This window comes from Phasianus colchicus, chromosome 4, assembly GCF_987193195.1.
Source record: "Phasianus colchicus chromosome 4, bPhaCol1.hap1.1, whole genome shotgun sequence".
NCBI classification, from domain to species: domain Eukaryota; kingdom Metazoa; phylum Chordata; class Aves; order Galliformes; family Phasianidae; genus Phasianus; species Phasianus colchicus.
Genome location: NC_143439.1, coordinates 9,460,234 through 9,475,103, shown reverse-complemented (window position 1 = coordinate 9,475,103; position 14,870 = coordinate 9,460,234). Strand labels below are relative to the sequence as shown.

At 39.3% G+C, this 14,870-nt stretch overlaps 1 protein-coding gene across 5 annotated transcripts in view; it reads right to left on the bottom strand.

Moving 5' to 3' along the window:
- SLC10A7 (solute carrier family 10 member 7) overlaps positions 1 to 14,870 on the bottom strand; it is a 147,601-nt gene that overhangs the window by 7,099 nt on the left and 125,632 nt on the right. For 4 of the 5 annotated variants that reach the window (XM_031588864.2, XM_090138588.1, XM_090138586.1 and 1 more), the window contains one exon: positions 87 to 232. The exons of the other annotated variant lie outside the window; for it this stretch is intronic. In XM_031588864.2, the coding sequence (XP_031444724.1) occupies positions 87 to 232 (146 nt within the window). The remainder of the gene's footprint in view (positions 1 to 86; positions 233 to 14,870) is intronic. 5 annotated transcript variants of the gene reach the window in all.

The window sequence follows — 14,870 nt, the reverse complement described above, 5'->3', positions numbered from 1 at the left end:
TTAAGATTTGTGTTTAGGTACTTTTGCCTCATAGCAGACTTTTCATTATAAATTTACAAAAAAAAAAAAAAAAAAGCAATTCTTACCTTTTGCCTAGAAACCATCCAAGATTTTATTGTTGGTACCAAAAGACTGCCAAGAAGAATCTGAGCGGGATGATAGATGAGTAAGGGGACAGAAATTAAGGATAAGTGCTCATAACCTGCAAATACTATCTTCAGCATTGGAATCCCTGCAAGCAGAAAAACAGGAGACGGACTCTCAAAGAGAATCAAAGAGAAAAGCAAAGCATTTTATGTTGCACTGAAATTTTAACAAACCCAACAAAAAACAAAGAAAAAAACCACAAAAGAACCCCAAAACCAAAATGAAGTTTTACATAAAAAATAATAAAAAAAACCCATGCAAAACAAACCTGGAAGAAAATGAACAACAAGACATATACGGGTGGTAAGTTCTGTGCCAGAAAGGAGGTAGGGGAATGCCACAAAATATTTTCTCTAACGATGCCGACAGCTGCAAACTCCTGCTGATGTGAAATACATTTGTGTCACAGTATGAGTGTTCAGTTGCTGAGTGTATGTCTGTACTGTTTATTTACTCCTTCCCCTTGCTATGCCGTTTTACATTTTTGTGATTGTCCTCCATCCCGAGGATCACCCAGCTCCTGCTTCTTCACTCCATTCACTACCAGAGGAGGGTTTCTTGGTGTAGTCCTTGCCAGTAAGTACTCAAACTACAGACTTCCTTGCTTAAACTGATTCACGCAAAGTGGAGAGACAGGAACTGTGCAGGTAAGTGCTCACGCATTAGAGAACAAAACTCTGCTCTAAGTGTATGTTTCAGAAAAGAGAGCATGAGAAAGAAAAGATTCAGTGAACTGAATGAGCAATATGCAGTAGACATACCTATGACCCATCAGGGAGCAGGTAGAGTACAGAAGTTTTTAGCCGCTGGAAGAGGTGAGTTTTAAGAGCTAGACATAGGCCATTTTCCCAAAGAGCTTGAATTTGTACTCAACAGTGCTAATTCTATTAGACATCTCCACATGTAAACTCCCCACTTGATGAAGTAATACGTAAGATTAAATTTGATTTAGTTTTGCAATAATGAAACTGATTATACTGACTTTGAACATGTTATTATTGAAAACGATCTGCTGAAATCTTGTGGTTTTGTTACCATGCTCCAAAAAGCATGGGTGCAGGCAATACTTGCAGCCATCTCATCTCATTTGACCAGACATTCGGATAGGTGCAGACAAGATCTGCTGCTATTCTTTGGGAGCCCCCTGAGAAAATACCTTACTTTCTCCCTGGTTAAAAATGCCATTCTAGGAATCTTCTACCAGCATCAACTTTGCAGCAAACAATATTAGTTTTCACAGAGCTCACCTAAGAGTCTTCTTTCTCAGCAGTGACAACAAGTTGAGCATTGTGGCACATGCTCCTCCATTCCCCCGTTAGTAGATGACTTTGATCAACCACAGTTGCCATATTTACATAAATCTCTATCTATCTTGGATAAATTCTTGTTCTCAAGACCGTTCCAGACTTCCCTCAATAAAAGCAGGGTCCTTCTATATGAGGAAACATAGTTCATTGATAATGAGCCACCAGTGGCCCATTACTGTTCACACATTTCTGGGCTTACTGAAACCTGCAGTTTCCACAGCACAGTATCTTGTTGATATTTTAACTAGTTTCATCAAATTAAAGCATTCACAATTTCATTCCCATACTAGTAGATTTGTCTTATGGGGCTATTTCCAGTGAAGGACTAAATCAAATAAAGGCTTGCATGCTTAATTCAATATTAATAAGCTATTACCCTTAGAACAGTATCGTGGACCTATCACCAACACAACAGAACTGCTTAGTATTAACAATAATCTCTAGCGCTTAGAATTAGACAGTATTTGGACAGAAACTAAATGGGCATTTGCATTGTATTATGGAGCATAATTTGCTTCAAATGCCCATCGTAGTGTTTTTGTAAACAGATAATGATTTTATTACCTGTTTCCAAGTCTCAACTACACCCTCGTGGGTCTTTCTCTGTTCTCAAACCACAGAAAAAATAAACTTTATTGCTATATTTATGTTCATATGACAGCACCTGGTGTTTTGGTAGTGCAGTTTCATCAACAGATCCCACAATACTTTAGTTAGCTGAACAGGACTCCTACAGAGAATCAGAGAGCATGAAGATGACTAACCTGGGATCGCACAGAAAACTAACGGTGGAGACGTGAACAGAATGGGTCCAAAGTGACTGAGATTCTTTATATTACTGTATGTTTTCCGAATGGAAAATAAGAGAAATTCTAGACCAAAAGGTAAATTCTCTAGAGGAAAGCTATTTCAGTAAACTATGAAAAGAAAATTGAAGCAATCAAATATAGATACAAGATGCTGTAGTTAGCGTGACAGTGTAATTAGATTGCAGGGTGGGAAGAGATTCTTAATTCACAGCTCATTTAAATACATGTAAAAACAATAGGTTCATGCAAGCCAGTAATGTGCAATTAAAGTTCCTGCTATTTACTAGGAAGAACTAACAGGTGAAAAGAGAAAGCAATCAATTTTGCATGTACACCCCTGTTTAAAGGAAAGAAAAAGCCTTGTTGCCTTTTCATAAAACTTCCTGACTTTTGCAATTCCAACAACGCCAGTACGCAGCTCTCAAAAGATGTTTAATGACAGAGATCCATAGACTACAGTCACAAATGTTTACATTAGGAGCAGCACCACAAAGTTAAACAAAACAGCATGGGATTTTACTGGTTTTTAAAAACGTTCTTTAAACTTTTTTTTTATCCCACTGCACAGTGACGTCAAGCATCGGTACGACAGCTGTTTTCCAAATGCATAAAACTGATACAAGTTTCTACTTAGGAAAAAATATTTTACTAGCTATTACTCCCTCTCTTAAGAAGAGAAGAAATTGGGTGTGGGTATTTGTTTTTCTAAAACAAACCATCTGCTCCCCAAAACAACAGCAACAACAAAATGAAAAACAAATTTCAGCCGAAGGAAGAAAAGTGACATTGCAATAACCGGGCTGATGCTGTATGCTAAATCTTTGCACAGAATGTATTTTCAAAATGAGGTTATGAACTAGTGTTAAGAGAAGCTATAACAGAAACACTGAAACAGTAGTGACATAAACAGATGCTGCTACAACAAAACTAATAAAGATGAGTTTAAATCTTTCAGATAGATAGCAAGGAATAAAGGTGCTAAGCAAAATACAACTTATCACATTTATTTTGTCCACTCTTCTTTTCCTCATCATTTATAGCCTATTGTTCCTAGTGTTAATGGACTATGATGGCTATGCTTAGTATAACACAGGCAAAATTTTGCACAGGATCAAATCACTTGTAGTAACCAAGCCACTAGCATAGTTGTAATTCTCTTCAGTTTCCTCAAAGAACACAGCAGCTGCACCCTGTGAGCCCCCAATGTTACTGGGGCATTTATTTACAGAACTGACTGCTACGGCTGCATTCACTTGTGTGAAGAATGATATCTGAAAGGATTTGTTGTTCTGTTTTCACAGAGCCATTAGAATCACGCTTATCTGCATTTCAAGGCTGTTGTGCCGACTTAGTTCAATCCAAGTGCAAAGTCTTTCACCTGGGTCGTGGCAACCCCTGCTATCAGAATAAACCGGGGGATGTAAGAATAGAGCACAGCCTATTCTGCTGAAAAGAATTTGGGGATACTGGTGGGTGGCAAGCTGGACATGAGCCAGCAAAGTGCCCTTGCAGCCGAGAAAGCCAACTGCACCTTGGGCTGCATCAAAAACAGCACGGCCAGCAGGTGGAGGGGAGATGATCCTGCCCCTATATGATGTGCTGGTGAGACCAGACCTGGAGCGCTGCATTCAGGCGTGGAGTCCTCAGCACAGGAGAGACATGGACGTGTTTGAGTGTGTCCAGAGGAGAATCACAAAAATGATCCAAGGGGTGGACCACATTTCCTATGAGGACAGACTGAGAGAGCTGGGGCTGTTCAGTCTGGAGGAGAGAAAGCTTTGGAGAGACCTGAGAGAGGCTTGTTAATATCTAAAGAGGGGCTACAAGATGGAAAGGTACAAATTATTTAGCAGGGCCTGTTGTGACAGGGCAAGGGGAAATGGTTTCAAAGCAAGAGAGGGTAGATTTACACTGGACATTAGATTTTTTCTTTACTGTAAGGGTGATGAAGCACTGAAACAGGTTTTCCAGAGAGGTGGTGGAACCCCTGTCCTTGGAGACATTCTAGGTGAGGCTGGATGGGGTTCTAAAGCAACCTGGTCTAGATGCAAATGCCCCTGTTCATTTCAAAGGAGGTGGACTTAATGGCCTTCAATGGTCTCTTCCAACTCAAAAGAGAGTATGATTCATCCTGACTGACAATGAAGGAGAAACAGGGAAATTGACAAAAAGATTGTATACAAACTGAAAAGTTTTCAAACTGCTGTGGAGGTCTGAACATTCATGACACGAACATCAACTCATGTTGCTGCAGTTTATGATGTTTCAGGTTTCTAGCAGCTAGGTTCAGCTCCTCTGCCAAAGACCCTCACCCACTACATATGACATGAGGAAAGAGTGGAAATGTGGTACTCAGCTGAGTGAGAAAACAGTACTTCACCTGACCAGGAGCACAAAGAGGAACAGCAGAAGCGAGAATGCACTGAGATCATTCCATAGATATCCCTTACAAGTAAGATGACAAATATTCTTAGCATTTTATTCTGAATTTGCCTCTTCTCCTTTGTCCAGCTTTGTTTTCCAATCACTCACTGTTCTCCCATCTTCCTCCTCGCTCTTGGATTCCAGTACTCAAAGGATACATTTTTCCTTCTTTCTGTTAATTTTTTTTCCTTTCTTCTTCTTAGTCCTCCACTTCCATACTTCTAGGCATTTTTAGTTTGCTTCCCAACAACTTCAATTTTGCTCTCACTTGCAGCAGCATAAAATGTGGGCATCCCACATTTTTTACTGCAGATTACAATATCAATAGACTGCCAACAGGGCCACAGCAACAAAGAGAAGGAAGTTTGCCTGTGATACAGAGTTCTATTCACTTTGCTTCCTCTCTGCACCCTCATCCAACCCATTTCATGCAAGAACTTCACATGAACCTGAAGAACTGCTAACAAAGAGAAGCTGCTGAACTTTCATCTACTACCTTCCACAGCAGCAAGGAGTGAGAAAACTACTCTCATCTTCTGGTATGGGAAAGCCCTGGTTGCTCTCCATTGCTCTAGGATATTCCAGTCCTGCTCCAAGGCTGTGGCTTATCAGCCCTGGCTTAAGGCCCCTATTTCTCTAGCAGCCTACACAGCTGAAAGCTATTTAGCCTTCCTCCAGCTTTGTAACCAACATAACCTCCCACATGCTCCCCTTCCCCACTTTCAAAGTTGGTCACCACCTCTGTGAAAGGTCCACAAAAATGGTTTGCTGCACCTCTCTGCATTCAGTTAACTGTAAAATAATAATAATAAAAATCCTAGAACATCTGAAAATATTTTTTAAGAGAATTTAAATATAGCACTCTTTTCATCTAGCTATCACGGCAGTAATATAAATGAAGCAAATTAATTTTAATGCTCCAAGGTACTGATTCTGTGTCACTGTCACTGATGGGATCCAGCCAGACTTTATGAGATGGCATTTGACTTTATGGAAGCGAGCACTATGCACGCATTTACAATTTTACAGGGACTTTAAGCTGTCATGCTGAAAAATGTTTATAAAACATTAATCAAAAAATGCCTCTTTAATACAATGCATTGTCTGAAAGATGTTAGGAGGCACATATTGTAAATGGATTCTTTTTCTGACTAAAGTAATTTCTACCAAAAGCCTTTCCCCACTGCTATACAAGTACACAGTGTGGAAAGATAAAGAGCACTTTCTCAGCACATTACTACCTGATTCAAACACTTGGGAAATCACTAATGTACAGCATGCCATATTTCCATGTCACACATGACACATTTGTCTAAAATTACCCAACAGAGTTTGACATTGCAGCATATTCCATAGAAGAGCTTTCAACTGACATCTGCCAAGTAAGAACTTCAAGTAAGAGCTTTCTTCTTCTAACAAGCAAGTAAGAGTTTTCTTTTATCCCATACCCATGATGGAAGTGATAAAACAATAAGTACTGGAAATCAGTTTTTTTTTTCTGTTTTAATATGTTTATTTTATGCTCACTGAATGTGTAAGCTCCCATCAAAAGCAGTGTTTCATCATTTGTTGTTTTCTATCTCACTGCAATGGGCTCAGAGAACTTAATAGAACATTTTTATTACCACCAAAACGTAGGCCATTATCTCTCACACCCAGAGCAGAATTATTGCTACGTGCTCTACTTACATACTTTACTGTATGGATTTTTTCTCTTAAATGTCCTCACAACAAACAATTTTTCCTAAAACTTTATTGCTTACATTACCGAAGCGCATTCCAAATCACAAAACACTCCAGCATTTCTTCTTAGGAAAAGAGGTTTGGTGCAAAACAAAGAGGTCACCGCTTAGGCTATGGAAGCACAAGGAATCAGAGCATCAAACAACTGTTAGAGAGAGACAGAAGTAGTACTTAGAAGAAACTCCTTAATCTTCAGATTTACAATTCTCTTTTCTACTCATTTCGGAATTCTCAGTTGCCATAATGTTCAATTGCAATACACAAAATGAAGCAGCTGTATAATGGCAGCTTCTCTGACACTCTCTGTGCTATGATGTCTTTCCGAAGAACCTTTTCAGGGGTTGATATGAAGGGAACATCTAGAGTAAGGCCAAGTAACATTTCTTTTTTTAAACTGAGAAAAAGCCTTCAAAGAGAAGCATATACTGCATTAAAGCTCTCTTAAAGTGCCAAAGCAGGGATTTTCTAAGCTTATCTTGCAAAGACAGTGACAAATGAGCACCTGAAATTTTAGCACAGTGTCAGAATAGCATCACATGTGGCCCGGTGACTGCATGATGGGGATGGGTGGTGAGATCAGGGAGCAGGATTATAAAGAGGTTGTTCATGCACATAGTTACCAGAACAGAACCAGCACAGACATCAGAATGGCAATATACCATTAATCTCTTGTTCACAAACTTTCTTATGGATGTCCCTTTTTTTTTTTCTCCAGGCAAATCACATTGCAATGGTTAGTTTTGAGGAGACAGAGGTTTATACACTGTGCCTGCTCTCAGTGAAGGCTAGATAGGAGTAGAAGTTCATTGTCTTTGCTGAGATTCTGCTATCACATACTGATATCAAAATAGGAGAAGATGTTTCTGACAAAATAATCATTACTGATTATATATGCACTAAACTCAAGTTAAATGCTCTTCCCCTAAAACAAGCTTCTTTCGGGTGTGGAAATAGCTGAACAACATCTGAATTGCAATAACCATACAAATACTTGCTCACTCTCAAGTGTAGCCATTTTAGCTGAAGAAAGAACTAAAATCATATTAAGTTGGAGGGAGAATAGATTAATGGAAGCAGAGCCTAAAACAGGTGGCCAAACTCTTCCATGGGTGAAGACTTGCTCAGAGTACAGTCCAGTCATCATTTTCCAGCACAACTCCACCTGCCACTCTAGGATTCCTTTTTTGCTCTTGACCCTCACCAAGAGGTTGTAGAGCTTAGAGTCATTCTGTACTCTGCAAAGGGATCAAGACTGAGAGAAATAGTACATGACATTCACTACTCTCTTGTCCAGAAGGAAATAACCGTACCAAAATGAGACTCCAAATCCACTACGGTTAGACAGGCCTGCACAATGGTTGCAGCACTTTTGGTTCAATTACCCAACCTAACACTATCACAGAAAACTAACTTGTGCTGAAAGGGATAAGGAGACCAGCCTTCAGCACAACCACAAGTGCCAGCAGATAATATGACACTCAGTATCTGAGTAGGAAGAACCTGCAATGGAAGTAGTATGAGACCATATTCCCCTTGCCTTTCTACCCACAACTATATGTGCTCTACACAGAATTGTGCTTAAAATATTATCAGGGGAAAAAAAGTTATTTTTATCTCCATATTTTCATATTGCAGCTCAGTGAGGAGTGTAATGGGGAGAAAAAACAAACAACAAAACAGCCAGACTCATGAAGAGATAAAAACAAACATCTGCTTAGGAGCTTTTACAAGGGACTGGTGAGAGATAAAAGGAGTCTGGAATGGCTGCAAAGGAAAATTACAATATGAGCGAACCCCGTTCATTTGAAGGTGTGCACAAACCCTAATCTTCAAACACTTTCACCTTTATCCTCCTCCTTGCGCAAGACCTATATTACCAGAATATTCAACAGGCCTTCACATTACACTAGATGATTTACCTCTTCTGGAGGACCTGAATTACTGGGAAGGCTTTGTACTAAATCAGAGTGCTGTGATCACACGGTGTAACCCATACCATTACGCTAGGATGCAAGAATTTCACTGACTATCACGCTATGTTGTAAGAGACTGGGCCAGTCTAGCATTCAGGTAAAGAAGGAGAATAAAGTATTTCTTTTGTCATAACTAGCAAAGATTTAAAAAGAAAATAAAATCTGGCATGCTTTGAATGCTCTTAATAATTATTAGTCTTCAGTTAAGTGGATCACCACACTCATCATACATCTGCATTTAAATTAAATGTAAGTTACTAGGGAACAGCAGATTTTGATTCTGTCAAACTTTTAAGTAAATAAATGTAAAGGATAGAAGAAAAAGAAAGCACAGTTTGTCTATTCCTGGGGTTTCAACATGTGTTCAGATTGGAAGTGATGTTTAATGAACAACATAGGCAATCTTAACAGCTGCTGACAATGAAACATTTAACACCAACAACAGAAGACTAGATCCTCAGGCTCCAAAACATCTCCACCCACCTGACAACATGGTAGTAATCATTAGTTAGCAGGGAACACGAGGAGGAATTGAACCATCACAAGTCATACTTCAGATTGCCTTATCCCTAATTTGGGACCGCAGTGCAGTCACTTCAGTGTTGTAAGCTGATCCTAACTCTTCAGTGCTTTTCATTACTTCAATTTCAATTCACTCTTCATATATACATATACAAGGCACAGGGTAAAATCTACCTGTAATTCACTGAAAATATCTAAGGTACAAAGTTGAAATAAACAGAGTTTAAGCAGTTCCTTCCTTTCTCTACAATTATTGTAATCAGTAGTTTTTGAAGCTTAAACATGTTAGATCCACTAAGGAAACGGTTTCTGGAGTTTGACAGCTGAGGCTAATTTCTGTCTGAGCACAGAAGCTTTGATTACGTGGATTTGGTTTACATTTTAAAAAAAACTATTATAGCCACTGCTACAATTCCATTAAGACCTATAAAATATTCCTGATTAATTGCTCTCAGTTTACCTCTTCAAGTGAGTGGTGTTTTATAGCCACTGCTATTAGTTTTGTAAACATAAGAAGGAAAGGATTACACTCCAAACTATCTTCTAACTACATTATTATTATTATTTTTAGTTTTTTTCTCCAGCAGCCTTGATGCAAATTAAAACATGATGCCACAAATTCATTATAAACTGTATAAGCATTTCTTTCAATGAAGAGAAAAATATTTCTTAGGAATATTAGCATGACTTTTCCTTCAGTTTTGTCTTTACTTGATTTCTGTAGCCAAAAAGAGATGCTGTGACACGAGACCAGAAAAGCTTTGATGTTCCAGACATCACAGAAGACTTTTGAAGAAGACAGCACAGTACCTAAAAATACTGAGGGATGCTATTTCTCATGCTAAAATTGCAGGAGTTAGGGTTGTGTGCCTGCAGTGGTCACAGCAGTTTTCAGAGGATGACTCCTCTTCTAGATTCCCAAGAGTATACCATACTAAGACTGCAAAATTTCTAAGTGCTGCTGCTGTTGTAGTGATTTTATTTATTTATTTTTATTTTTTTTACATCTTCGCACCCACTTGTTCCAAAGTGTCTGGAGTCAACAGCTCACACTGGCTGCCAGGTGAACAGAAAGTGGCAAATGTAGATGCAAGTCTCTCAGGGAGACTCAACATCAGCTTCAATACTCTGCAGTTTTAGTATGGGTGACACTTGTAGCCTCTGCCAGCTTGAGGTAAAAAAAAATATCTTGAGTCATGTCCAAATGTGGATCTTCCCAAGGGTAACCTGTCAGCTGTCTGCAGAGTATAATGTAGTTTTTAAAAGTAGATAAATTAACTTTAACTGTTTTTGGTGGGGAGGGAGGGTTGAGAGGGCTCTGGTGTCATTATCATTTTACAGATGGATATGTGCATTTATTTTTTTTATTATTATTATAAAGAGGTACAAGGTATGCTGTCATTAAAAACCTGCAATCTGGTTTTTAGTGTCTGATCCAATTATGTGTACATCTGGGAAGACACGCAACCAAATAAATAATTGGAGAGGTGCAACTCTGAAATGACAATTGTTATTCATCGATCTTTTTCTGTAAGTCGAGATTGAGAGATGTAAACTTCAAGTGAATGAGATCTCCTGGGTGAGATTCTGCAGTTCAAACACAGTAAACAACTGTTGTCCTCTGATGCACATTTTAGTACTGCTGGAGGCAAACTTCCTAAATATTAATAAAAAAACCTACTACTGGCAGAGTATACAGATGAAAAGGAAGCCTGGGAGCCAGTGCAGAATTTCTAGCCACATTTGAAGTCTAATCAAAGAAACATACATTTCAGGTCAGAACAGAAAGGAGATTCCCTAATTTTCGCCAGTATTTCCCCTTCTGAAATCACAAAGAGATAAAAATTGAGTAAACTGCAAAATATTAAACATGCTATATCGCAAGTCTGGCGAAAAAAAGGAACAAAAATCAGCTACTCTGTGTCCAAAAGCCACTAGAAGTCATCGGACTAAACCATTTCTGACATTAATGTTGGCCTGCTAGGCATTTTCTTCCTGAAAGCATAGCTTTGAGATGCCCTGGTATGAAGAAGACAGTGTGTACTTGCCCAGCTGTGCACACAAGCAGCAAAGGAACATAGAAGAGATGCTCTGATGCAGACTATCTGAGCAACCACAAGCTGCTCAGAACTGTCAGTATGACTTCCCACGGAGAGACTCTTAAGTGAATGCTGGGCTCTGTATTAGGGAAATGCTTACACATGCAAAATGACATTCCACCTTGGGTGGATTAGGCAATGTGTGCTAGTAGAAAACATTTATACTGTTCTGATTACATAAATCCCAGAAACGAGAACAACTTTTCGGTTTGGCCCAAAAAGTACCAAAAATTGTGGGAGGTTCTAGCAACCACCAAGTCCCCTGAGATCTCAGGAGTAGGTTTGGGATCAACAGGGCCCTTCTAATTCTCTGGCAAAAGTGAGGGGTGTGTGTTGGCCCAGACACAGCCTCCACAAGGCACTCACTCTTTCCATCAGTATTTCCCCCACAGACATCCCTTCATGCCCGGGAGTCAGCATCCCACCAATTACAGGCAGAGCAGCAGGCAGACCATTTTCATTTACATCACTCTATCAGATACCTGGGTAAAAAATCTGGAACAGGTAAGCAAACATGTCCTAACAACACAAAGAAGTATGATAGGCTACCAGCAGAAATGCCTCTTGTTCAACACTCAAACAAAAATATTAGAAGTCAAGACGACAGCATCACAAGTCTTACTCTTGAAAACTTCCTGAGAGTACTTAATCAGGAATATTCTATAGATCTCTCTGGAATTATTCCTATATTTAAAGCTAGTCAAACCCTGCATGAACAGAGGACAATTCTCAGCCAAAAGCAGATAAAAGCCACTCTATTTCAAGAATATCACAGAGTTTGGTTTGAATATTCACGTAAGGCAATGCATCTGATTTCACCACCTCACTTTTCTTTTACAGAATGCCTATAACCTTTGTAGAATTTCATCCTGTAATTGGCTGCTGCTTAGAGGCAATTGAACTGTCTGTGAATCAGCTTGTGCACCACACAGTGCCATTAAGAGGTGTTCAGGGATGGACTATCAATGCTGCACTCATGAAGAAATAAGCTGAGTATTTCAAAAGCAAATTTGATTGGAATTAAAACACTACAAAGGAAAGTCAAGCTTTGCCTTTTATTTCCAAAATCCTATTCTTTCCTAGAAGTATTACGTACTCTAGAAACTTTGACTGCATTACTTTAAGAATTCCATGACGAAAGAACTGGTACATTGGAAAATACAGATGAGGGAAAAATGCCCTATGCATCACAACCAATACCCTCCTAATTTCATTTTAAGGGCTACTTAAAAAAAACAAACCAAAACCACTCACACGTACCATACTGACATTTACACTTGTGGTCACCCGGAAATGTAGCAGTATTGCATTTTCTGCTCACAAAATAATTTTACAGAGTAAATGGAAGTATTAAATAAAAATATTTACTGACAATTTCAGTTCTTAATTTTGAAGTTGAAATTTCTGTCTAGCACTTAATTGTGCAAGAAACAATGCTCTGACTCAGTTGCAACTTTTGTGTAAGTCCAAGCAACAACTGCAGTATTTTTTAGATGAGCCTCACCGATAGCTTTTCACTTCCTTGAGGCCTCTTCTCTTCTTACTGAATGAACTCCAGGGAATGGCATTATGTCGGGCTCTCCAGATGGATTATGTGAAGCCATAGCTCAATGTCATTTTCAATAGCAAGGCTCATAATTAAAGGTCAAATAGTCACTTCATCTGCAATCAATCAATAGAAGAAGTACTAATACTAAGTACTAATCAATCAATGGCAAATGCACTAATAAAAGCCATGCATCAAATGTCTGCGTATGTGTGCGCTCACATGTACTGTGCATATATGTGAGCAGGGAGAAGGAGAGAAAGAGAACAAAGTGCGGGTGAATGTGCCAGAGGGCATTGTGAGTACTCTGTTTATCTTCACTACTTTTAAGTTCATATCTTGTTTCGCTCATTACATGAAATCTTTTTTCTCTGCACATGATGCACTATATTAAAAAAAAAAAACCTGCCAAAGCACCCACCTCTACTCAGAAATATCAGCTCGTGCTTCTAAGAAACACAAAGGCACCTACCCTGCGTAATTTGTCCTTACACAAACATGCCACGCACTCTGATCCTTGAGACAAAAAGTGTGTCAACTGTTCTGTCTACAAAATAAAACCCAGCATATGGGAACAGCACTCATCTCTGCGCAAAGCGAGCACTTATTCATGGATTCAACAGCAGAAGTGGCAGTTGGCCTCATGAGCACGCACTGCATGGGAATTGGTTGGTTTCATAATATGGTGTGGGAGAAAGTGACTTATAAAAGTCTTCTCATGCCTTTCCCATTACCACTTCTAAAGCTTTAAAGCTGTCAGCTCTTCTCCCACTTTTGTTGGTACCACTGGAAACTCCCCGGGGAAGGGACCAGACGTACCTATCTGGAACTTCACCTGCCAAGCTGAGAGAAATCGCTTTCAAAGTGAAAGAACAAGTGTTGGGGGGTCACTTATATGCTACCACTGGAATCTTGAAGACAAACAAAGCAGAGTTACACAATGGATGTGAAACCAGACCTGAGATGTAGCTGTACTTTCAGGTACTGTAATGAAACGGTGAGGGAGAAACTCTTCCTGCTACAGGAGAACAGAAGGTTTCTCACTGAATGGTCTATAATAAACACTTCTGGACACTGACAATGTGACAGAACAGCAAAGCAAAAAAGCTCTGTCTGTTCTTGTTTCTGCTAAGATCATGGTAGACGAGACTGTGCTATAGATTTTACTGTCACTCAGAAACTGCTGATCCTTAAGAACAAACTATATCCTCTCTGCTGTCACCTTCAGTGAAGGAAAAAATGCTAGTTGCTCTGGTTAATAAATCCAGTTTACAGCATCAGCACAGAACCATACCTCATCTTATTACAGCTTTACAAAACCTGATCCTTTTTATTCAACAGAAACGCGTATTTAAGCAGCTCTGTCTTACCGGGACCTGATACTAGTAACAAACAAAGTAGAATACCAATGGTCTCAAAGCCAGTCAGCTTCTGCACAGTAAGCAGGCCTACGTCATGCCAACACCGTGCAAAGTACACAGGAGAGTGACGGGGCCTTTGGCCTTACCAGAGATGGGCTCCCAGAGACTACCAGGGCTCATGCTCAGTTCAGCACTTAAATACTATAAACACAATTTGCAGTCATTCTCTTAGAGACGTGGCAAGCTGCAGCAGTATTGACAGAATGCATACAAAATTGATTTCACCGGGAAGAAAAGCAGGGAATTACACATCTGTGCTATCAAATACAACCAACTTCTCCTGTGTAGTATCACAGTTGTGTCCTAAGTTCCTATGCATCTCCATATAACAGCAAGAAAACATGGTGTTATGACTTAGGTGTGGGGTTGCTTTCTCTAAATACAATTGTAACTGTCCTCCCAATTACAATCTCATTTGCTAGTTGAAGCTTCAGTTTCACAGAACCTCAAATGTCATTTATCTTCTGCTTTTAGTCAGAATCAGCTCCAGTTTATCTAATTCCCGACTGAGGCTTGCCTAAACAATAAGGGATTCCAAAACATCAATAGACAATACATCCCATGGTTAAGAAGTTCTTACATTAGATCAGTTTCCTTGACTGTTACATTATATCTTCTCCATTGTAACAAAGCTTTTTTACTTTTCAAAGTCCACTGTGAAAGAGGCACTTCTTTTTCCTACTTTGCATCAACCATTTTCACATTTCAAGACCACTACTTTATTTCTGTTATCATCTCTAAAGAATTTTGGTTATTTGGGTCACGTTTGTGAGACCTAGGATCATTTATGCTATGCTCCTCCCATCTCTTTTCAGTTGGTTCACATCATTTTTGAATCCCAGAGACCATACCACAGCGTCAGAAGCCATAATATTCTCA